This window comes from Augochlora pura, chromosome 7 (genome assembly GCF_028453695.1).
Source record: "Augochlora pura isolate Apur16 chromosome 7, APUR_v2.2.1, whole genome shotgun sequence".
Classification (NCBI taxonomy): Eukaryota; Metazoa; Arthropoda; class Insecta; order Hymenoptera; family Halictidae; genus Augochlora; species Augochlora pura.
This window is the reverse complement of record NC_135778.1, coordinates 30,032,338-30,058,785: the sequence shown is the minus strand read 5'-3', so window position 1 is coordinate 30,058,785 and position 26,448 is coordinate 30,032,338. Positions and strand designations below refer to the sequence as shown.

Here is a 26,448-nt window from a genome sequence, read left to right as displayed (position 1 = left end):
GTGACCTAACGCGATATATTCGTTTACGATCGATATATTCGCCGATGTCTCGCTTCTTCTGATTGAACGGAAGCGCGACAACGTATCTCCCGGATTGTTCGCGTGCAACGGTACGGATGAAATGGGATTCCACTTCATTTTCGATTGCCGATAAGTGATGTCGTTGTGGTCCCACTTCAATTTCCCAAAATTTGCTAAGATCGAAATTAATCGTATTCAAGAAGGTTCGCGGGTTTTCCATGGGAACAGTGGGAGCGCTACCCCCCGATGACCCATCCGAACTGGGTTTTCTGTAAAATTAAATCTGGTTTTCCCTTCGATTGAATTTGAAATTGACCGATACTGAAGCTAGATAATGTTGGTCCTGTTCCAATCAACATATCTACAGGGGAGGGCTTATGAAAATGTGGATCCGCGAGAACGAGATTCGAAGGAATTCGTAGTTTATTGCGATTTATTTGATGGTCTGGTGTATGTCCTGCGATACGCGGTATGATAAAAAAAAATACGGGAAAATTGATTTAACCGAGACATAATCTTGATCCTTACAATCTAATTCGCGACCGTTTGAAGTTCATTCAACACATCGATATTCACCATTTGCGTTTGGGTGGGCAAGTTTAATTTTGTTGCAAATTCTTCAGCTATTAAATTCGCGTTTGAACATGTATCTAACAACGCGCGACATTCGATAGGTCGTTGTTGATGGTCTAATGCGCGTACTATTGCAGTTGTTAACAACCCGTGAGTGGCCCCGTCTGTTATTAGTGTTCGATGCCTTTCGAATTTGGTAGGAATATCGATGTGGTGGGTTTGACGTCATTCTTGTTGTCTCGATTGCGGATCCAATCGAAGGTTGGTCCTTTCCAAAGATGCGTGCGCATGTTTATGTAATCGTGAGTTGTGTTTTAAGTTACAAAATTGGCACTTCCCGAACTCGCACTTGTCCGCTGAATGGTTGGGTAACAGGCAATTCATACATAGTTTCGCATTTTTCACGGCTTCGATACGTTTTTCTACATGCATGTCTAGAAAATAAGGACACTGATACGTACGATGCCCTTCATTTTTGCAAAAAGAGCAGGGCCATACTCGCGCCTGAGTCGCAAGAGCGAACCGGCGTTGAAATTTCGGTGACGAAGGAGGTGAATTTCGCGATCGCGTTTGTCTAACATATTGGTTGTCACGATTGTTTGGAGGGCGAGACGACACATTCGCAGACGATTTGTTCATACACGCAATCGATGTATAATCCTGCGATTGGTGGGAAGCATTGTGTAAATGTTTAAATATATCGCTTAATTTTGGAACTTCTATATTGTTTAACGTGCGCTCCCAAGCCTTTCGCGTTTCGTCTGCCATACGAAAAATAACGATACTCGTTAAGATATCATTTGCTATATCTTCCCATGTTCTGCCTAAGGCTTCTAACGATCGAATATGAAGTTGCATGTGCCGAACTAATTCTCGAATCGCGTCAGAGGAGTCATTTTTCATAAACGGGGTTTCCCGTAATAACGTCGCATGCCGCAGAACTAATACGCGTTGGTTGTTGTATATTTCTGTTAAATGCTTCCATACAATGTCGTAATTATCTTCGCTTATTGTAAAGGCTTCTATCGATTCTTTGGCCTCCCCGGTTAACGACAAAGTGAGGTATGTTAGTTTTTGAATATTACTCAGACCTTTGTCTGAATCGATCATCGCTAAAAATGTATCGCGGAATGTTACCCATTTCTCGATTCTTCCGTCGAATTTTGGTAAGTTAATGTTTGGAAGATTCACCGAAATTTTATTCGCGGTTATTTTGGGTTCGGAGAAATTAACATTTTTATCATTGTTATTTGGTTGGATTGACAGCGAATCTTGGAGCTCGAGAGCTGCCGCAAGGACGTCGTCGTACACATTGTTTAACTCTTCGCGCTCTGATTCTATGACGTCGTAGTCTTCCGTTAATATACCTAGTTCGTCTTGGTTATCGTTGAATTTTTGGAAGAGAGATCGGATTCGAGTAATGCGTTCTTGTAATTTAATACGTTCTTTATTCGATTCTGTAAATGAATCAACAAATTTACTTAATGAAGTGATTTGAGCCTTAAAGTATCTTCGATTTTGTTTGATTGAACGAATTTGTCTTTCAACGTTCTTGTCGGCTTTCTCGATGTGTCCCATTTTTATCACGAAATTCGAGACAGGGAAACGAAAGGATTAATGGGAAATTTAATTGGCGTGAAAATTCTGACTAGTCTACCTTCGCCGATGCCGTGGTCCACGGAGTTGTCCCTGGTCACGATAATTGCAGGAACGTCTCTGGAGCTTCGGAGGTTGACTGCTGTTCGCCTTCGTTGAATTTCCAAGGAATCGTATCGTCTGGTCGCTTCTCACAATGACAACGAATGTGTGAGGAGTATGTTCCCGAACCGACACTAAAATTGCACTCCAATTACGCCACTGGATCCGGCTCGAAGGACCATGTTGTGTGTCGTGCCGAGGATAATGAAACTTCGTTCAGTATAAATAACTTAATTTATTGCACTTTTCTATCCCGCACTTGTCATCGGCCGATTTAACATTGGGTGACTATTTCAAAGGAATCGCAGTGGTTGTAGCAATCTTGTGGTCGGTTGGATGATGTATAATATCGCAATGTCGTACTGTATGTTTCGTGATAGTAAAAGCTAAACGTAATATCGTACTGTATGTAATGGAAAGGCTATCGCTGCTTCGGAGTACGGTCTTTTACCGCCTCGCGAAATGCCTCGATAAGGCCCAGTTTGGGGGAAACGTCATCCCTATTCGTTGATTGACTTGAGGGAGGAGGATCTTCTCAAGCATCCCCTCCTCGGTGGAGGACGAAAGTCCACCCTCAAGTCAATGCTGGAAAATTCCTGAAAACTGCCGAAGACGGTTGGAATTCCCAGAGTGACGTCACCCCGAAGCAGCGTGACGATGTGGGCCCGAATGGCCCGCCGCGGATTTATGGCCCTTGGCCTGGCGACGGTCCCGATGGCCCAAAGAAGCGACCGATTTTTCGGAGCCCGAGTCCGAAAATACCTCGCGTGTTTTACACGTGCGGTGCAAGCGATGCGGACCCTTGGTCGCTGGACGTTTATGGGGACGGCGGCATGTATCCTTTCGGGACCGTACAAAACATGTTGCAAACAAAAGCTGTACAGTTTGCTTACGTAGAATATGATTTTGATATAAAAATGTAGGTTTAGAAGAATAGAATCAAGATGAACTGGAGACCGCCCACGAATTAAAAAGCTAGTGTAGCCACTTATAACTCTCCATTGTAAAAACTAAGGGACACGTGTTTCTTTGCCTCCATTTTAAATCATGTCTACTATATTTTTTGAAATCTCAGCTTAAATGTGCCACTTTATATATAGACGAAATATTGATAACAGGAGGACAGGATCATGTACAAAATCTTCATAAAGAGCCTAACACATTGTTATAGTGCAATGAGTTAAATAATTTTAGTTAAAAATAATAGGCCGAGTTCCGTGAAACTTCTATTCTTTCATCAGACATTTATTTTGTTCTTTTTTACTTTATTTATTTCGAACCCTTATCTATTTAGTGAAAACAAAAACTCATCTGTTAAGGTGCGTACAGGTTCGCAGGTAATATTTGCGACTCCAATGTACGTCTTCGACTGAACCCAATATTCAGCGAGGGTCTTTAAAGTAGATAGGATGTGAGACAGTTGATCACCAAAAATAATACTTATATTTTAATAAGACAGAAACTATGTACAAACAACTTGTTGAATGATCGACGATTGACGGAATTCTAATTTTAGTTTTGTATCTCCGTTAAAACGTGGAGGTGAAAAACCCCTCCACAAGGATTTTACAAAAATAGAGGGACACTGGACCGACCAATTACACAAACTTATCAAATGGTCCGATGGGCATTGGTTCGGCAGCCTAACGCCAAAAAGGCGTGACGTCGTTGACAATGACGTCCGCTGTATCTTTTAAAAATTGTAAGAAATAAAACTGTCGAGCCCCCTTTGTGCACATTCCCAGGTACGTTATCTGGTACTATTCGGCCGTATCAATGTCATAAAGTAATTAAGTCATTAAACAAGAATTAAAAATCGATACTCAAACATGGCAATAACCAGAGTGACCGTAGCCTAAACCCAAACCCAAAGACAGAACGGTACAATCGCATATCGCGTCTTAACATCATCTGTCCTAAACGAATACAGACAGATCCGGACAATGGATTCTATCTAGTAGCTTCTATCAAGCCACTTATGACTTGACCTAAAACTATGTTGACGTTATTAAATGTATTTAATCTTTCTACTGTTGCGTGTTACAGATAGCGATTTTATTATCAATGTATACATTCTGTAGTCTACTCATGATTTCATGTAATATCGTGATTTACCCAATTATTTACACGTTGTTCTAATTTATTACAATTTAGCAGAACAACATAGTCATAAATATTTTAAAAGTTTTCTAACACGTCTCATAATTGACCATAATGGCGATCAAAGCCTAAATAAGTTGAGCCTCTCCGATTCCATTGCATGTTTGTATTAATTTTTCACTTCTAAACCTAGCGAGTATTAAAAGTGACTAAGTGAGTACATTACCATACGACAAATCGTATCGTATACAAATCGCATCATATCTATCCTTAGATACATCCAGCTGCCACCTTAGACCATCGAACTTAGTCTATATTTATATAGCACTTCAAGTTCAGTCTTCAAGGTCCGGACACGCAACACAACGATCAACTATTACATTCTTGCAGTTCGACTTCGTGGTCGCTGTAGCAACACATTTTATACGCAAAAAGGAAAACAGCTGTTTTTCTTTAATTAGACGGACAGCGGGACTAATCTACTCCGTCGCTCAGCGTAATCGGCTTTACAACCCGATAGATAGTTTATATCGCGGAGTATTAGTACCCGGAGATGTTCACGCAGGACCTCTCCCCTATATTGACTTTGACATATATGAGTATTGTGTAAGTCAATATTTTCCGTTTCGGCGTTAGTTTCCGAGATATTCGCGAAAAATGTGGCCACGCCCACGTTGAATCTTGCGTAACATGAGGAACGCGTCATAAGGATCGGCCGAACGAACTGTGTATAAAAAGAGAATCTTTTAAGCGAAAACCTAACCTTGAAGTAATTTCACGGAAAATGCAGTCGTTAAATTGTAAATTTGTGAACGTTGGTGACATGGGCTAAGGCTGGAGTTTAGAACTAGATTATATCAAGGTTATATTTTTCGTAAATATCTCGATAAATAGTGCAGAAAATTTTGTATAAAGAAGAAAATTGTTTAAAATATCGAGCTGTATAACGTATTCACATCGATTGGAAAAATTACTAAATTAAATATAAAATAATATAACTAAATACAAATAAAATAATTTTGTGAATAATTACTGAAATAATCTTTGTGTAAAATATGTATTTTTTGAATCTATCATGAGAAACAGAAATTAAATAATAATATATTTATTCTTTTAATGATTTAATATCATTAATAATATTATTAAATTCTTCTATTGTAATCGTTGATTGAAATTTTATTTAGATAATTCAATCATAAATGCATAAAATCCGCTGCCCAATAATTACCATTTTATTTTCCCAGCTCTGACATCTTATTATCGGAATCAATTTTAAAATGCTCGGAAAAGTTGCATAAATGCGTTGAACTGTATAAATATTGCTGAGACACGTTGACGTATATACAAAGTTATGAAAAATTATTTCATCGAATTGGGAAGTGTCTATAAAATTGTCTCGAACAAAAAATATACATATTCGTACAATTATTGTTGTTGCATAACACAAAATCATGAAAATTAGGAACGTATAATGAAACGATTAGTGAAGAAGAAATCGTGGCTTTTTTATGTTACTTAAAATAAGTAAACGTTCATGCTCTTTATCTCGTTTTGTATCTAACGATCACTGCTGTATTTTCCTGTTTACTCTGTTCGCATATGTAAGCGATACGTGAAATGGAAAACAGTAATCCGATATCGCTGCGGCAAACAAATTTTTCATTTAGGCTCTCGCGGCACACGTTGACCTTGTGGAAGGAGAATACATATTATAAATTCGATATGGTAATATGAAATTTCGTTCAGAACAGGAGCGACAGAACTACTGCACCAGTACAATAGAGTTCCAGTTCTGGAAACGCGTTTTACATAAAGTATCTATTCTATTCTATACAAACAGATACGATTCTTGAATAAATTTCGATTCATATTTCGAATTTAAATGAATCTCCTACTGTGAACATTGAAAAGCTAGTGAAAAGTATTACAACGAGAAAAATGTTCTGTTTGCCGTAAGATATTTACACATTTACCAAACAATGTTTCCTTTTCAGGAGGTCTTCTACTATCTCGTCCGATTTTTTTTATAGACCTTGCGTTCTGGGATTAATGAGGTTTATTTAGATGATCTTGAATCACGTGTCGTTAAATTTTGTTAGGAAAGATGGAAAAACACTAGTGTCGAAGGCCATTGTTTAACACGTTGACGACACGTTGTTGAAATATCCTACAATTATAATAATAATAACTATATTTATTACGAGTTATTCGTTCACTCGTAACAACCGTAAATATGGAAAACTTCTTGAAGATTCAACGTGGTGCATTCGTAAAATACACGTGTTAATTTGGAACCCGAACTTCGTACTGATTCATATATTCCATCTTGATTAAATGAATATTTACTGCCGCCCTGTGAATGTTAGTGGCATCCACTATTTCGCGTACACTATACCGTGGTTTTTTATCAAGCATACTCTTGAGGTTATACATAATGTGGTGCGGAAAGAACTTATGGGACACACAATATTTCCACTGGTTCGATCTGAATTCAAACTGTACACTTCGAATGCTGGATTCTTACTGACAATGATGCATTCGTTCTCTTTCAATTACCTAATTTGATTATTCGTTATGTGGGTGTTAGTTATCTTAGGGAGAGAAGACGCTGAAATCTGATACCATGATGGCAGTAAGTTTTATATTTCTTGTGTTCAGAGTTTCTCGCGTGGAACGAACGGAATTTTAAAATTTTCAACGTGCACATAACAAGAAATAATTTCTTCGTAACCTTTTGCAGATAAGAATTTGTCATTATCGAACATTATTTGATTACTCAATTATGTATCATTATTCAACGGCATTGATAATAATGTCATATTTCATTTGTATATGACAAAAATGAGTGTCTGCAATTTGAAATAATGGAGAGACTGAAAAATAATATTAGTGCTAATATATTACCTTCGACCTACAAAAATTATTGAACAACTAGAAAAGTGAGTGACGTAACTTGCGCATTTCAAACAATTTGAAAATTATACTCTTTGTAGCGGCACACGGCCGGCGACCGTGATAACTATTCGAGCTGTCCGCTTGCAGATGCCAAGGATTTGGCGAAAAAACCTTCCTTGACGTTTGCAAGTACGGAAATTACTTTATTTCTTTATTACTTGCACGTGCACAGCAGACCTAGCTGAGGAAATGCCGCCGGCCGCGTACCGCTGCCTGGCCGAACGGTCAGCTCGGTACCAGGTTGACGCGAGCGATATCGTTCGCCCCCGCCAAAAAACCGAACGGAGGGGTAAGGAACTTGTGTCGTTTCTTACATTACTGTGACATGATTTACACAATCTTATTATTATATCCATTTATGTACAGAGTGAGTCATTTGAGGTTGAAATACATTATTATCAATGAATATCTAGAATCTACTGTATTCGGCCTAATAATTCATAGTGACGCATACATTAAGCTAAAACGATATCATTGCAACTGATACTCAAGGTTATTTCTAATACGGTAATCAAATTACAATTAAATTGTAAAATGTCAATTTACAATATTTATTTAAATTTATAATATTTATATAAATTAATACCTCTTGTTAAAAAGGGCAGATCGGTCGCAATCATTGCAGACATAAAAATCAACTACGCAAGGCGACGCATGCGCGAAGAATTTCGCACAGCGGCGCGAGACGTCTACCAGGCCAACATTATAATTCTAAACTACGATTAAACATAGTTTAGGATTACTTTTTCATCCGAGTCTCTATTAGAAAATTTAAAACGAAATTTTGAAAACAAATTTTTATTCATTGCCTAGTCATATAATAAAATAGTAGAAATTGTCAGAAAATTGGAATATACGCCCTTATCATTAACTATGCAGAATAATGCAGTTGCTATAACGATAGTAGTCGAACTGCATAATTACTGCATTGAGGAAATTGATATAATAGTTAATCGCGTAACTTTTAAATAACAAAATTACGTACTTCGTGTATTTAAGAGACACAGTATTGAAACTGAAAAAGATCGAATTCTTTGTTCTTGATACATGATTTAAACATTTCAAGTCGTGTTCCCTGCAATTTTTCGCATAATTACAGATCGTTAAATACTTATATAACTACAACGTTTTCAGCTTTGGAACCATTCGTTTTGGAATTACATTTTAAAAACTTTGTTTAACAACTTTGTAATCTTTGAAGAAATTCATATTTTTGTTTAAAACGTTAGCTGAAGGTCTAGAACGTATTTATTCATAAAACAGATACATAGATAACGAACAAAATCATAAATTCTTGAACAGTGAAGTGAACTTCGAAGAGTTCGAGTACAGAAATTTCGAAAAATTAAGTAGAACTTGAATTTTTTTGTTATAAAGCTTGTTTGAGGATACCAAATTCTTCCACAGTGTCCAGAGAGAGAGAGAGAGAGAGAGTGAGAGAGAGAGAGAGAGAGGGGGGGGGTGTATGTTTAAAAAAATTAAAGTGTTGAAATTAAAAAAGTTATGTTATTATATCGTACACTTGACCAATACAGTCAAGGAAAACAATTGTAAAGAACGACGTCTATCGGATGAACATTGTAATTCTGAACTACAATGGAGTAGACACTCAAAACATAACAAAAAATAAACAAAAAATACAGGTTATAATAGATTAGAATAAATAATGGGCCCATAATAAAATGCCATTAAATGTTGTTTAGATTTTTGTGTCGACCACAATACAAGCGAAACAATTGACGCTGATTTCTCAAGAACAAGATCAAGGTCAAGGTGGAAGTAAAAATCAAGGACAGTTTTGTGGCTATTTTGCTCCACCGAACCAACAACATAGAATTCATGTTTAATTTTGATTCACCTTAAACTTGACAATTTTGTTTTCTCCAATTACTAATAAATATTATAATTGCTAGTTTGCCCCAATTGACTGTAAAAACGGTAAGCATGTTCATCAAAACATGGCGTAGTAAGCCAACTAATTGTCAAAAAATAAAATTTGCCTATAGTTATTCAATACTGTTGTAATCTCTTAAATATGAAGTAGGAAAGTATAGTGTATGTCATTGATAATGCGAAATCATAACTATTTATATATTAATAAACATTTGTTAATTAGTTTTTAATAATTGCCTATTTAATAATTAAATATTTATTAATATATAGAATACATGTAGAATGTATTTCAACAAATGCGATGCAGTTTAACGCAGCATGCAATATACTAGGTGCCCATCCAAACTAGATCCTCTTCAACATCTCATTTAATATTAACGATAGACGCGTTACCGAAGGAAAAAAAATTTATCAGTTTAGGAAAAGTAAACGTTATCATAATAAATAGAAAATTGTTCTCAAAATCGTATATTTTGAAATGTTCAAGGTCAGCGATACCGTTTTAAATAATCAACGTACTTTTTATCATCATCACGCGTTGACTAAGATACAAACAAATAACGTGACTTTGATAACCGTTTCATTAATTTTTGTTGCCCGAGGTCCATGAAGATCATGACCTGTCGAACATGCTATGGCAGGTTTTTCTAGGACGTTGATGGTAATCAAAATATTTTAAGCAACCTGATCGTTTTTTTTTATCTTTAAGCGAATTTATTTTTCATTCTGATTCAATTCCACCGTATAATAACAACTTAACATTAAACAAAATTAAATTTATGTTAGAATTGAAGATATTGTAAAAACGATTATGAGATCCGATTAAAAAATTGTCCGAAAGCTGTGTTCAAAAGTCACTTTTCAATCTTCGTTTTTCCCTTGCACTTTACAAAATTTATAAAATCATTTACTGAATTAGTAATCTGAAATGACCTTAAAGTAACCTTGATTAGCTATATCGAATAGCTAAACAGTTAAGTATAAATGGACGAATAAAACTGGAACTATCACACGTTGTCGACACACTCCTGGACGACGGAGAACACCACGATATAACACACATACTGTCGAGAAGGCTCTTAATAGCAATAATAATTAGACTACGAACGTTTATGCAGCTTCACCGTATCGGCATGGAAATGTACAAAATTTTATTGAACGTTTAATTATGTTTGACTGTGTTCGACGATGTTCGTGAGCGAGGGGCGCATGAAAATCCGTAGACTAATATTTTCAGGCGAGCCTATCTCGTAATAATTAATTACTCTTAAATAAAGTTGTTTTCACATTTCAAAATAATAGTTTTCATTCTACGTTGTCCTAAAAATTGGACGGTAAACGTTCACGATTTCACCCACGTGTGCCTTATCATGTCAGCAGCTTTCTCGGCTGTCATCATGATGGCAGCTATCGGGTTACTGTTTGGCACAATTGGGAACACTGATGCATCGGCGACCCTAATGTTCGTCACCCCACGGACACGAAGTTCTGGGTCCACCACTGCTGAAGGATCGTTGTAGCCGCCCATCTTACAAGAGCCTGCTTGGTGGTTCTCGGGACCCGTGGCAGCTCTTATGTAGCATTCCCAGTATGCGTCACTGGCGAAATGGTAGCTGAAACAATAGCAAAGGATTTTCAAGTTATTTGCATTATTCGACGGTGAAGTGTTTAATTCGATGCGATAATACAGCTCGAGCCGCTTCAAACGCTGTACAAACATACTCAAACGCTTGAAAACTTGTCAACAGATATATTATTGCATTCATGAAAGTATACAACATCGTTTAATGTGAGAAACTTTTACATAAATTGCGCGCCTCAAGCACAAATAAATTTAATGTTTGACGATGTCTCATTCACTAAGGCATCACTAAAAATGTTATAGCACAAAGTTATAGTTCCAAAATAATGTTTACATTACGTAAAATTAGATTTGAAAAATTATTAAAAGTATAATTGTTGTTGCACGAGTTACAAGATTCAATTTCATATGATTAAAACACATTTTGTCATATGAAATGGAAATGCTATATGTCAGAGAAGTTATTTTAGAATTACTGTTAAAATGGCTTCAAGTGCAAAAGGTTAAATATTTACAATCTCATAAAAAAACATACTATTATATTGGGGAGAAATCTATGAAATGGGCACACGTAAGAAACATTCGCACAGCATGTACAATTAAAGCGTAAAAAATCATTGAAGGAACCTAATCTTCCCCAGCCAGCACTCACCCCAAACACAGACTAATAATTCGAATTAACCAATTTAAAGTAAAATGACTCTTACTCGGTACAAAGCGAATGGATCACAGGCTCCATCCTCAAATCCCAGTTCTTCATGGCTTGGGTGTTGACGAGCTCGTTCGACTTCTTAATGCCCTCGATCAAGACCTTCAAGTCTTTCGGGTCGGTAAAATAATTCGGATAAATAAGCGGCGGCACCATAGGATCTCCAGACCTCAGCTTTAAATATCCTTTACTAGCGACAGTCACTGCGGTGGGTCTCATCACAATCTCTCTCCTATCCGAACACAAAGCCAGCGCTCCATTCAAGCACTCAAACGGTAGCCCAGTCCTCGGGCACTTAGGTGAGAACCCATCGAAGAACACCTGCACATCAGGAACACCATTAACAGCATAGCTGCTTTCGAGGAACGCTGTCACTTGTGTCAGTCCGGTGCTAGTTAGGGAACCACTACGAGACTCCAAGTATTCGTTGACACTGTCCATGGTCATGGTTTCGTAGGCAGTGTCCTTGATGCTGTAATGGATGCCGACAGAGACGTGGTTGTGCAGGTTCCTGCCCACAGGAAGGTCCTTGATTACGTTCAGACCTGTCAACAATTTTTGTAGTCGACTTAATAATCTAAGAATGTTAATATTTAATGTTTTGCTATTGTTTGAGAAAAACTGTTGAGGCACAGTGGGTTATTATCACCAAAAATTGAAGAAGAAATATGTCCCGAGATGAATTGAAGCAAGTTTCTCCTTTGCGAAAATGTTCTCTGTATCTTCGTAAGGGAGTTATTAACGAGAAACGTGAACCAATGAATGGCACCCCGCTTTTGCAACCATCCCCGTGACGTACTGCTTTGAGGGCGGGGCACTATCCGCATTCGATCTATAATTGGTCCGCGTCTTTTGTTAATAACTCGTCAACGAAGACACGTGGAACATTTTCGCAAAGAAAAGAGTTGCTTCAAATCGCCTCAGGAATCACTCCGCCCCAGCGCAACAAAATATCTTCAATTTTGCAAAATCAATGATCACAATATCATAACAACCTAAATAGACCCAGTCGACATCATTAAAATTGTCGAAAAGTAATCCAACATCAACAAACCCAATTTTGTAAGGTCCTCTTTTGGCCCAATTCCCGAGTTCAGAAGTATATGGGGGGATCCTATAGCTCCAGCAGTCAGTATTACTTCTTTGTTGGCTTTGACGATCCTCCGGTAGCCATCTTTGTCCACTAGCTCGACGCCGTAAGCCTTGCTCTGCCATTGATTCAGCAGAACTCTTGTCACGTGCGCGTTAATCAGCACTTTCAAGTTCCTCCTGCCGTGAACTGGCCTCAGGTAGTTTCTAGAAGTAGTCCCTCGCATTCCGTTCTGCGTCGTCATGGGGGCCACCATGAACCCTGTTTGCGTATACTCTTTCAACTTGGAAGTTCTGTAGCCTAACTCATCAGCGGCCTTCAGGAGCTCGTCGGCGAACGCGGGCTTCTCTCTGAAGTACTCAATCTTCATCGGACCAGGCACTCGAACTGTTCTACGTTTACTAGAGAGCATCGATTCTTCGGTGGGGTTCTCGGCGCGTTCGAAGTAGTGAGTGATCTCGTCGTAGGACCAGCCCAAGGCGCCGTTTCTCGCCCAGCTGTTGTAGACTTCCGGGTGTCCACGAACGTACATCATCCCGTGAAGACCCCCGGTGCCGGACACCATCTTCCCTCGCGGCCAAGAGCACACGCCGAATGTTTCTGATAAGAGAAATTATGCTATAGCTCAGTAAACGATTGAAATATGCCCTACAATTTGAGTTTTAATCATGCTGCAACGAGAATTGTTTAACCTTTCGTTTCTGTAAAATTTTATGGACTCTTGAGAAAATTAATTCAAAGCGTCGAATTTTTAACTTTCGATGAATTTCGAAATTTGCAAATTTATTATGTATGTTCGCCTGTAGGAGCTGTACGAATAATTTCTACTTTTATATTTCTCTAAATTTGTTTAGATATAAAAATACACTTTTTAAAATTGTAAACATGTTTTATTGCGAATACGTTTAAACGATATTTCGAAGAAACGAGATGCTTCTCAGGTTTCAATTTTATATGCTTTTGTTGGATTTGGATTGGAAGCAAACGTGAAATGTCAGGAGTGTACCTAAACAAGCGGTTGGATGGGGCTCCGTAGGCTCGGTTTTCAATTTCCAGTCGAGAGTTGAATTTACTCCATGGAATGCCAGGCCTGGTATGGCAGTCATTGTCGGTTCCTCTGGTCCTGCTTCGATCAGCAATACTTTCCACCAAGGATTGTCGCTCAATCTCCTGGCGATTATTGGGCCGGCTATACCGGCACCGACTATAATAAAGTCGAACCTGTAATTTCATAATGTCATCAGACTTAGGATTCCCGGGCATGTTTCCAATGTCATTAAAAATATTCAAAATTAACTGAGAAGTATGTTTCTATCCTTTGGGGATCAGTTATAGTGGTCTAGTAGCCACGCCTACTTTCAATATTATTCGCCACACAAAAGTATTTTTACTTCTGATTTTTAGGACACGCGTTTAAAGGTTATAATATGGAATCATGGTTTCAGCAGGTTGTTCTACGAAACATTGTTCTAGGTCTCTTCAAATCGTGAGCGTTGAAGCCACGCCTACTAAGAATATCATACAAAGCACGATGTAACTGTGGGTTTCTCAGGTGGATTTTTATAAAATATTGGATTTAGCCACGTTCATTCAGAGAACGTTATCCATGGACGGAGAACATTTGATATAAGCTTTTATGAAATCAGTATTCTGATATTGAATCTTGAGCTCAAATTGCCCTATGAAAAACTTTGCCAGTTTCTTTTGCAAATCTATAACATTGAAACCATGTCTACTTAGCATGGTACAGGAAGAAAGAGGTTATTGTGACCTTCAGAAGTTAATTTTTAGTGGATTTGGATTTAGGATTATAATATTGAATCGTGGACTTGGAATCTTTTATAAAGCACTGTTCTAGATTAAAAAGCAAGGGCGACGAAGCCACGCCTACTGGTAACATAATGTACTAAGCAAAACTATTGCAGTCTCCTAAATTACATTTATAGGCGCCATTAGAGCCTGCAACTATGATTTAGAATAATTGAATTAATTGATTTTGAATTAAGCAAGGATTGGTCTGAGCAGCATTGTCTTGCAACACTATCTTGCAACATTATCTTGCATCATAGCTATGTCCACTTTAAATTCTGTCAATATAAGAAAATGCTTTTGGCCTATCGGAAAATGTATTTAGATTACATTAAACTTTGGACTCACATAAGCATATATTGGACTATAAAACACTGTTCCTGGTAATTTCAAGTTCGAAAGCACCGAAACCACGTCCACTTGCATATAACTTGGAAATAAATTGTACAGTGGACATAAATTTTCTATTTTTAAAAACGAAATTCTTATGGAATATGTTCTGACTCTGTAGTTGACATAATCCTTATAGAGAATTGTTCTAAGCTCCTCCCCAAAAATTAAGAGCAACAAGGACACGCCCACATAGGTCATTCTATACAGAGAAAGCGAAACAGAATTAATCTATTTTGCATACTTGAATATTTCCAACTTTAGAAATTCATCTATCTCTTCCTCTCTATAGAATGCCCTGTGTGAGCATGTTCTCGTTGCACTCAATTTTTGGGGAGGGACGAGAACAATTCTTCATAAGGATTATGTCGACCATGAAGTCAGAAGATATTCCTCGTACATTTAGTTCTCGATGGACACTAGATTTTTCTTGCAAAATTGAAGAGCGTACCATTCTTGAGGCACCGATTCCTTCCCAAGCCTGGAACAAGGACTTGAAATGTCGCATCTAGACGCCATCACTTTTTGTATGAGATTCATAAATGGAGTCGTCGCGCCACATTTCGCGTCCATGTAGAACGAATCTTTGAAGGTACAGGAACAACATCCTGCTGTTTCGTTATTGGTGTCCAACTGGCCAGGTGGGAACTAATTAACAAATAGCTTAATTATAGCGATCCTCTCACTGAAAATATAAATTATGTATGATTTTATGAAACGAAACATTTGCATTTGTCAAATGAATTTTGAATTTAATAATTTTTGCAGTTGAAAATAATGTTAATAATGATTTATGGTTACATTGGTGTTAAGATCTGACATAAGTTTTTATATTAAAAAATACGATAATAGGGAAAATTGGTTGTTAGAATAGGAATTATTGTCTATGGCAAAACTTCGAAAAATGTAAGTGATAACGAATAATAGAAATGATAAAAAAAGATGATGACAATTCATAAAAATATGATTCAGAGATAGAAGAATTAATTAATTTGAGTCGACAATGTACACTCTTTATGTTATTAATTCTATGTAAATTACTGTGTTTATGAGATATACATATGCTGTGAAACATATGATTATCGTCATGTAACCAAGACCTTCGTGTTAACGCAAATTACTTTTTCCAAGACATATGCAATTTTACGATAAGCTGAAAATTTAACAGGGACTGTTTTCATTAACAATATGCATAGTTGAGCTATTAAAATAAGATAAACATTGAATTATAAAATTAAAATTATGAAAATAAAGTAGACATGCTACTAAACATTGTTAATTATTTGCTTGTGAAATGTCGCAGGCTAGTAATTCCGAGTATGAAAATACGAGGGTATGAGAATATTAGAATATGATAATTTCAGAATACGAGAATACGAGAATATAAGAATATGATGACATGAAAATATGAAAATATAAAAATATGAAAAAATAAAAATATGAGAAAATGAAAATATGAAAATATGAAAATATCGAGCTACAGCCATTAGTTGAAAACAATCCAATATTATTTGACACTTGGTCTACACATTTTTGTTATAATTGCTCAAAATCTAAATCTGCTATTGAACGCCCTCTATTTAAATAGTCCAAAACAGTTCACCAAAAATGAAAGATCGTCAACAGAAGAAACAAAGCAGCAGTATTTACCGTGAACGGGTGCTGGAACGCAAACACCAATTGCACCAAGCTGAAGAACAAGATACACACTCGCATTTTATCCAATTAGGGGCCAGTGTCACCTGCAAACAGAGAACAGTAATTTCAGTTAGAGCAACAGGAAAAACTGGAGCGCTTAATTGAATGGTCCTCGTGTCTGTAGACCGCTCATTAAGCCGACGTAAACTATAATAACCTCTACGACATATCTGTCAGTGATTACTTAATAAATAACATCCACAGCTGATGACTTTTTTATCACTTTCTTAATGTCATTGGAAACTTCAATTTCATCAGTTTAATGTACTCGAATCGTTTTTTTTTTTTTTTTTTGGAACAGTTGATTAATTAAGTCATAAAGGAAGTGACCTTTATTGGGAATGCTGTAATGGCGTAAAAAGATATTCGTACACCTCCGATTTTCGAAATATTACCAATATTCAAACTGTTGTAAGTTGCAAACTACAGATTTTATGCGATTATCACAAAAGTGAATGCATTCAAATACAAAACAGTAAAAACATTTAAAGAATTTGGAAATACTGTTTTATTATTTTGAACTTGATAAACATAAGTAGAGAAAGAAGAAAAGTGTCTACGTAGCTTTATCATAGTACAATTAATGCAAATAATTTTTATTTTGCATAAAAGTCCTCAATCTACTCGTCAGCGATATTTCACTGATTTCTTTTTATACAAGTCTCTGAAAAGAGTTTCCTGAGGTAATTTGAAATATCTTTACCTCGGCGAGAATATTTTCCGTGACTTCGTCAACGAGCTATTAATAATAAACATAAGCCAATCAGAGAGAAAGTTCAGCTGATAGCAAGTTCAACGTGTCATTGGTCGTGGAAAAGGATCGCCAGCAGTACTTGCATGGTAATTAGACGGTGTTTCTCTTTAATAACTCTTCAAAAAGTTACTGCAAATCACCGGAGGAATCGCCTCTCTTATTCTTCAGTTCACTTTTGACTTTTGTTACAAATTATTTGCGTTACAGAAGGTAAAATAGAAATTGTCGGTAACATGTCGAGGTGGTTGGTGTTTATCGAAACCAGTATCGATAGGTGCACCTCTATTAACGATTATAGTGTGATTGAAGGATAGCGAGAGGCCGCTTATTAGTCGGCGCGGCAATCGACTTATGTCATAGTCGAACAGGAGATAATGGTAACAGTACAATGCACTTGGAGCAACGCGAGATCGCTTCGACGTGAAAGTGCATACGGAACCAAACGGCCGGAGCTGCAGTTTCTCTGTGGGCTGAAATGAAAACTGAATCGTAGTCGTTTCGTGGCAGATATAGAAAATGCTCCAACCGGAACAGGAATTTCGAAAGTGAGAGAGCAACTTGGACTCGGTTGTTTGGGCGTTTCGATCGCCGTGACACGCCGTTATGTTTGGAAAGAACGAAAGAAGCAGCCCCTGCACGACGTGAAAGTATCGGCGGGTAGATAAACTAATCAGTCGATGACGTGTAATTAAGTAAAATGAGCGATCGCACGTTTCTTCCGCATTGATAAGAGGATTTCCTTGGCGACATAAATTTAACTTTTTATCAGCGAACAAGTTAAAGGCGTGTTTAGACGGTCCAACAGTAAAGTTGTTAAAACAAGTGTTTGAACGTTCATTTTATTATTATCGTTGAATCGGCGAATTGTTATTGACACTTTCAATCCGGTATGCAGAATTTGAAATTGAATTAGATAGGCTTCGATTAATTTATTAAAGATTAATTTATAAAAAGATATTGTCAGTTTGATATTGCTGCGTAAAATAAACAAAGTATGGTAAAGTAATTCATGTGTGAAGTAAACAAATTACGATAGTAACAATGTAATGTAGTTATAATAATAAATGTATTATATAAAAATATAATAAGTTTAATACCGTTGTTATATAAAATAAACAATTTAGGACAACATAATGAAACAAGCTGTAACGGTGATAAAGTGAACAATAATGTAATATTTACTTTTAAAGTCAAATTAAGTCTAATACTGAATTAGACGTATCAGTTCGCTCGTATTAAAAGTGACAGTGTTTTTTATTTCTGCCTTGCATGAGCGGTAACCGTTTCCATATGTCGCAAGATTGTTGCATCAGATTTTGCAGTGTTATTACATGCTTGCAATTCATATATATGTTGAAAAGCGGTATTTTTGTAAGGTGTTATTTTTTTACTGCCATGTATATCGTAGCATCATTGTGTAATTTCTAGCTGCTACGTAATGTAACAATGTTTTTCAAGTATTTACAAGATCTGAGTAGATGTAAAGATGACCCTGAATATTTTTGAGTAGACGTCAGAAGTTGAATTGAAACCTTTGACAAGTTTACTTTTATGAAACACAAGGAAAGATTTATTCATGGTAATAATAATAATAATAATAATAATAATATGATTTTTTATTTATTTTATCTAATAGTCGTGCAATGAATTATTAAATAGCAAGTAGTATTGGACAACTCTACACAACATATAGAGTTGTAGTTTTGTATCTTATCAAAATGTGTTTTAAACTTGTAATATATTAGGTGCAATATTTACATTCAAATGTGAAAAGAAAATATTATTTCCATGAAACTGTAATTCAAATAAAATACACATTGTATGAATACATTAAATATATTGTATTATGTAATACTACATAATTGCGTTGTGTGAATTATATAAAATTTATAGTATTATTTATAGTAACATGGGATTATTAGAATTTATAGTAGATTAATGTAAAAAGTACAGAGTATATTGTTTACAATATTTAACGTATTTGACAAAAATGTAATCTTTATGGTTCATTGTAACTATATGGTGACATTGAGGTTCTGTAACTGTGACAATTACAAACTAAATGAAACTCTTAATAATATCATTGACAAACTATTATAGAGAGTTTGATATTGCTGTGTAAAATAAACAAAGTATATCAATATAATTGATATGTGGAGTAAATAAATTATAATAGTAAAGCAAGAGCTCTCTATCACGGCATATAAAGTTTTCTTTGAAGGGAATTTCTCTTTTATCTCTTGTACTTGAACAATAAGTAATTAGAATTGAATAGGCACGAATGCAGGTGGTTATTAAGAACCTGTGTGTAAAATATGAAGTTAATTAATCGTGCATTTCGCGAGTTTTCAGGGTCACTGTGAAAAGGAAAGTAACTCTGAGAGAAAGGTGTTTAAACTCCTCGTTCTAATACCTGTTGCTGTTTCATTCGATTCGCTCGAAATGTAATTGTCAATTATACAGATTCAAACATCAGATTTATATACAATAAAATATATAACATATAGCATAGGATATTAAAGGATTGAAGTGATTTTTTGTAATCCTTTGGTCTCTCTTACCAAATTTAAAAAACTCTTGAACGTATACTCATGAAGCATTATACTAAAAAACTCACAAGGATATTAATGACAATATTTGTATGTACAATGAAGTAATACAACAAAAGAATACAATAATAAAAGTTCACTTTATATGACTATGTACGATTTAATGATACGATTGTTTTCCGTTTGCTCAAATTTGTCTAATACAATTTTAAACAATGGAAAATTTTGAAGAAACAAGCAACGAAACAATTGCTGCAAAGAAATCAAGAAAATTGATATTGTAAAAGGGAGGCTGAACACAGAATAGAAATTTTTAATTCTCAAAGTTTCAATTCTCGCAGTCAAGTAAACTATTTTGAGAAAATCAAGAAATATTTGAAGTGTTAAGTTAATTTTTAATTCGTATATCATGTGTAAACAAAAAGGAATTGCGAGAAGATTATAGCTTTTGCCTTAATTGTACATAATTTCTTCCAGTATTTAAGACATTGACATATGGTCCAGTTCTCCGAAGAAAATATTTTCACTGATACGAATAATTCTCGTACATTCGAGGTTAATTATACTTAATTAGAAGATCAACAAGTCTAGACAAAGCATTTCTAAAGATATACAGTCGCTCCAGAAAGTATTCCTACACTCAATTTCTGTTTTCTGTATTGCTTGTTGATCTGTTTTTTTGCTTCTCGATTCTTACTACTTTGTTCTCTTTGCTTCTTCGCTACTTTATTCTCTAGCAATTTTTCTTCGATTGCAACTTTGTCCATTAATACTTGTTTCTCATCTCCTTGCATAATGACACATTGCTTATTTTCTATTCTTTTTACTGTCTTTATTTACCCGACTTCACTCATTTGCTGTTATGTTGATTTATACTACTATTTTTTTCTTGTAGCAACTTTGTTCTCTACTACGCCTTACTACTTTGTTCGCTTAGTTGTTTCGATCATTATGTTACTTTTTTTTCAATTGTTGCTTAGTTGCTACATTGCCTTATATTACTTAATTTAGCACATTGCCTTATATTACTAATAATTATATAATTAATATTATATTACTTAATATAATATTTAATTCTTTATTAGTCTGCATCCAATTACTTTGCCCAATTGTTATTTTATTCTTTGCGCTACTTTACTCTTGTTGCAACTTTGTTGTGTAATAATTGTTTCTTGCTACTTTATTCAACGTTATCTTACTTATTTTCTGCTTTGTTTCTGCTATTTGATACCTTGCCGATTTGCATCTGATTCCCTGCGATATATTATTTCATTGCCACTTTGCTTTTTGCTACTTGATCTTCTGCTGCGTTGCATCTGATAAACGTAATCATTCGTTATTTTGATTAAATGCTACATTCATAATTTCTTGCTGCTTTGTTTCGTTTTGCTGCTTTCTCGAATTAATTAGCGGGTCTTTTGTACGCAAAAACGATTAATTGCTGTATTCCTGATTGTGGCTCAGTTGTCAATAACCAAGGCAGCCCGTGTCGACTCATCCGAAACAGTTGGTCGAGCCTGATCCCGCGAAAACACGCCGACAGCGCATAATTGCGATTCATCCAATTCTTTCGCTGCGAATCGGCGGCGCTTGGAGCCGCGCCACACTAGACGCGCTAATTAAGGAGCTCGTAGCACGCGGCGGAGAGACCGGTCACTCTCTTCCGGAGAAAGAGCCCGCGACGTGACGTCATCCCAGTCACTGAACCACTCGGGCAGACTATGCGTCATGCAAATCAACCGCGATGATAAACGGATGTGCTGATTGATTAACGAGAATCGTTTGTTACTTTGCAAAATGGAGAAATTTTAACTACTAAATTAAAAAAAAAAGAAAAATAGAAACGGGAATTTGCGAATTTTCAAATTTGATGACATTTTGTATTCTGATAACGGCAGTTGCCGTCAGATTATTCTACGGATATTTTTGAAAATGTTCGTTCGATCATTTTTATTTCGAAAATATAGAGGAAAATCAAATCGTATTTTGATTTGAAAAAAAACAATCGAAATAAGCCGTGTATTTTGACAATACTTACACACATTATTTAGATATACGCGCATTTTCGGGTGTAGTAAATCTTTTCAATATAGGATGAAAATTGGTATTGTGTCAATAATAATGTCAATCTTATTTTTGTGTAATTGTTTTAATTTTTATTGTATTTTTTATTTTTTATTTCATTTTCTTTATTTTTAATACCCCTTTGTGCATTGTATACATGAAATAAAACTATTGTTTTTCAGTATATTTTTCAGAATATTTTTCAGTATAAACAATGTGTTTGTGCTTCACTGTGTGCTATCAACTTAATAAGACATATATTTATTAAAGTATTAAATTCTACTCAAATATTAACGGCATGTGAAGTTTTTTAACTTTTGTCGGCAAGTGTATTCTTTACTTGTAAATTGTTTGATAATAAGATGATAATTAGTCTGTCTTGTCTCTGTATATAAAATAATAACCTACGATTTATTTAAAATTATAATAATACATTATTAAGCGTCAATATGGAATTACGTCGTTGGTAATTTTCAAATAAAACGCAATTCGCGACTTCTGTCACAGCTACGTAATTATATCTTTTCTGCATACTTAATTTAGTAAATAAACCAAGAAATATTTGCAACAACTGTGAACATTTCTAATTCTTAAACGTTCAAGAATCATAAGATAATTACGAATTATTTGCTATATGAATGTTAAAAATGTCTAATTTATTAAAACTAGAATTCTAAAATCTTAAATTAGAATTCTAATATAAATACTGAGAAAATTAAGATTATAATGTATAATATAATCCGTGAATTGCCTGTGACCTTTATGATTTAATTAAGGAGAATGACTTTAACATCACCTCAATTATGGAACATGACTCGACAAAACACTGCAAGAAAATTCGGTAGTAGTGTTTGTTGAAATTTGTTGCTGAGATTATTGCGAGCGCAACAAGTCAATTGTTTTCTGGTCACTTCGCCACATATACCGCGCACGTGACTGTCCAAAGATCGTGGGTGGTAGATGCATGTAAAACTCGGCTTTTATAGGCGCGGTAGAAGCTCGAAAACGTGTTCTACTCACTTTTAAAAGATTTCTTGTGGACTCGTATCCTGGAAATAGAAATCTATTTCTCTCTCACAGAGTCGTTCCAGTAGCCTAACAATAACAGCAACTTGTGCTATTTGTTCCCGAAATTTATGTTGTATCGTATCTTTTTTTAAGATATCTTTTTTGAAAACCTTGACAGGAAATAGTACATGTTATTTTAAGTCGACTGGAACGATTGTAAATAAAACAGTTCATTTTAAATGTATCAATTTGAGAGTATTTCTCGAATTTTTGTTTTCGCAATGGCTAGTTATTTTACGTACATATTTTACGCACACGTACATTTTATGTAAATATATATATATATGTATATATATTGTTTGTTACAGGTAAGATAAAAGCAACGAGGTATGCCGTAGATATGCCGTAGCAATATGACATTTTTCCCACATTTTAAAAGGTAAATTAGTTTAAGAATTCGCGAAACAATAGCGAACACTCGAGTTTTCAACCGAGGACGACTAAGCTGAGTTCATTTCAACCCGAATTGTTTCAAGTTTAGTATTTACTAAATTAACGAGGTGAAAAGTTATTTGGAAAAAATTAATATGATTAAATTCATCATACGATTAAAATTATTATATGCTTAAACACATTATGCTAATATAATTTTATATGATCAAAAAGTTGCCGCACAAAAAAGCAGAAAAAATATGCAAAAACATTTTTGGTTTAGTACTTAAATTTCGAGAAGATCGAATTTGAACATTTGCTTCGTATGTATAATTCTGCGGCAACAAATAATATACACACCCTTCCAAAAGCATTAGGACATTTACAGAAAATAAAATAAATTTTAGCAACCGATAGGAAATTGTTATAATTTCTTCAATCTGTTATTAAACTGTAGCAAGTACGTTTACATGTAAAATTACATATATAATAAAAATAATAAATTTTTACGACAGATATCGTGCGAAATAAACTCAACATACGTTTTCAATGAACAATACGTATGCAAATCAATTGCAATAATTTTTACAATAATGTAATTTAGATATAACCTTGCCATAAAACTGAACAATATCCAAAGTGAATAAAGTTACAATATATAATATACGAGTAGGTGCTGTAATACTTTTGGAGGGAGGTGTACGTCGCTCGACGAACTGTATCTTACTTAGCCGTAAACCTTTAGTCATCCCACGGTTGAACTAAATTTTTTTTTAAATTCGTGAACGTCGACTGTAAACTAACTTTCTCTATCAACAGAAATTAAGGAACTTTACATAACGTTAACATTCGAGTACAATTTGATATTTTGTCTTATTAAATTGAAAGCACACGTAGAACTATACATATGACATTTGTACTGCAATATTGTGTTATTTAGTGCGTACGACTAATATAAAAAACGGGTAAAAACGGAAAACAGAAAGGAAAATATTAAGTAAATTAAAAGAAACTTTTTAAATACAGGAATAAAATAAAAATTAAAAACGTAATGCGAAAATAAAATTAATACTTTCGTTGACACAATATGTTAATCTTTATCTTGTGTTAAGAAGATATACTACACACAAGAATATGCATCTGTGCAACGTTGTTCTTAACTGTACGCAAATTAATATTTATTAATATTAAATTAACGTTTATAATATTTATTAATCTTGATATTTAACTACTCCGAAACCTTTTTCTATTAGTTCGACTAATATTTGAAAAGTGATTCGATTCAAAAATATTTTGTTGCCGTACTTTTTCTCAAAAATGTTAATCAATTGTTTACACAACTGCGTGCCATCTTGATAAATGTGAAAGCACTTACAAATGATTGACGTAACACTGCACAGCGTTAAAATTTCATTTGACGCGAGTTTACACGTGAAGTCTTCGTTCAAGACACGATCAACAAAGACTTGTCTTGAACAAATTAATCTACTTTTCGTTTATTCAATAGACTGCAGATTTGATGCACTTATGACAAAAGTAATAGAATCGCGAAAGACGAATTGAGACACGACAAAAGATTTGGAAAGTATCGTCACATTTTTGTTAATGCGTCGAAACTAATACAATCCAACCACGTCTCTCGTAAACAACGCTGAAAATTTTCATTTTACGCAGAGGTCCGCGGTCTGTCAATTGCACTCAATTTCTTCGATAAAGGGACGTGAAAGATTGGCATACCGTTATAAAAACAACAGTTCCTTCGAAGCAGCGATAAACGTCGACAGCCAGAACATATCCGGAACATTTGTTTTTTCGCTTGAAATCGCTGTATCACGCGACTCTAAGATCACTGTACCGCCCGGAAATATAAACACTATCGCAGCCTCAGCACTATGCCAAAAATGATTCTGAAAAAAATCACTATTCACGGTGTCACTGAAAAAGATTGCAGCTTCGTACGGATGAAAATAGCTCGTCGCACTGCTCGATGACGGGCATAATCGCCGGCGCAAGAATAATCGTCGGCTTCACTCACCGATCAGAAGTTCGTCCGAAGAAATTCACCATGTCTCTTCCTCGATCATTTCTTCGATAGCTCGCCCCTTTGTCACAGATCACTGAATCTCTCTTCCGAAGCGTTCTTCGAATTTCGCGCGCGAGATCGCCTCGCGACGGAACATTGGCTTTCGAGATCGATCTGCGGGGATTGTTAATCTCGGAAAGATTCACGGAGCACCGACAATGATGATAATAGCAATAATTGTCATTAAAACAGTAATAATTTAGTGCGGCGATAAAGCGAGTTCCAGGCGAGAGCAACTCGACACGCGGCCGCGCGCGATCGACTCCTCGGCCGGGCCGACCAGCGAAAAGTGACGAGGACGCGGAGCGGAGAGCCGAAAAGAAGCAACGCTCCTCGGGGAACGCGAATCAGTGAATTGCAGCGAGGTGTTCACGGTTTCACTCGCGGCAGCCTCGAAAGTGGGTCCTTAATTGACCGGGCTACGGCTCCTGCGATAGAAAACACGCGTTAGCTCGGCTCCATCGAGCCCGCATGCATTCCGCGACGAAAGGATTGCCCGCTGCGCAGTTCTACGGATTCTCCCGAATACGAGTACTCTAATTAATTATTTGTTTATTTAATTGAGTCGTTTATTTCCAAAGTGGACGTTTATTTTGAAAGCAAGATATTTAAAGATTCTGCGCTTTATTGAATTGACAAATATTGGCAACTGTTGACGGGATTGCGGAATTTATGCATTGGGCAGATCGAATAGCATATATTCAATGTAAGACGACAGTCTAACAATGCTATATAATTATTTTCAAATTGGTTGAAACTATTAAGAATGAAAAATAATTCTTATTTAATTCCTATCTGTTGCAATTCTGACAGAGAGGATGTTTACTTCGCGTGAAGATCTATAGTCTATTAATGACATGAGGCTTTGCTGAAATTGATATTATATATCATGTATAATAGCCAATATCGCACTTTTCTGTTTCACCCCAGTAGTTTTCTGTTTCATTTCAGTAATATTTACATTTTTGGTGATATTTAAATGAAAAGTTAACGAGACACCATATAAAATAAAATACAAAAATACGGTGTTTTCTTTTTGC

At 35.6% G+C, this 26,448-nt stretch overlaps 1 protein-coding gene across 2 annotated transcripts; it reads right to left on the bottom strand.

The window, feature by feature from the left end:
- Positions 1–9,577: 9,577 nt before the first annotated feature.
- On the bottom strand, positions 9,578–25,672 carry LOC144473879 (glucose dehydrogenase [FAD, quinone]). 2 transcript variants are annotated; one of them, XM_078188222.1, is made up of 7 exons: positions 25,361–25,672; positions 16,471–16,562; positions 15,272–15,468; positions 13,628–13,842; positions 12,586–13,221; positions 11,530–12,076; positions 9,578–10,853 (listed from the first exon to the last, which is right to left on the bottom strand). In XM_078188222.1, exons 2-7 carry the CDS (start codon positions 16,534–16,536, stop codon positions 10,583–10,585), a joined length of 1,932 nt encoding a protein of 643 aa, XP_078044348.1. In that variant the 5' UTR covers positions 16,537–16,562; positions 25,361–25,672; the 3' UTR covers positions 9,578–10,582. The 2 variants fall into 2 exon arrangements, with proteins under 2 accessions (XP_078044348.1, XP_078044349.1); XM_078188223.1 differs by lacking the exon at positions 25,361–25,672 and having other exon boundaries at positions 16,471–16,573.
- Between the last annotated feature and the right edge of the window lie 776 nt (positions 25,673–26,448).

Coding starts and splice junctions, on each gene's coding strand:
- LOC144473879 (XM_078188222.1), bottom strand. CDS start 16,536: ATGCGAGTGTGTATCTTGTTCTTCAGCTTGGTGCAATTGGTGTTTGCG. Junction 13,843..15,271: donor GAATCGGTGCCTCAAGAATG/GTACGCTCTTCA, acceptor ATGAAATTACAG/GTTCGACTTTATTATAGTCG. Junction 12,077..12,585: donor AGAGGACCTTACAAAATTGG/GTTTGTTGATGT, acceptor AATTGTTGACAG/GTCTGAACGTAATCAAGGAC.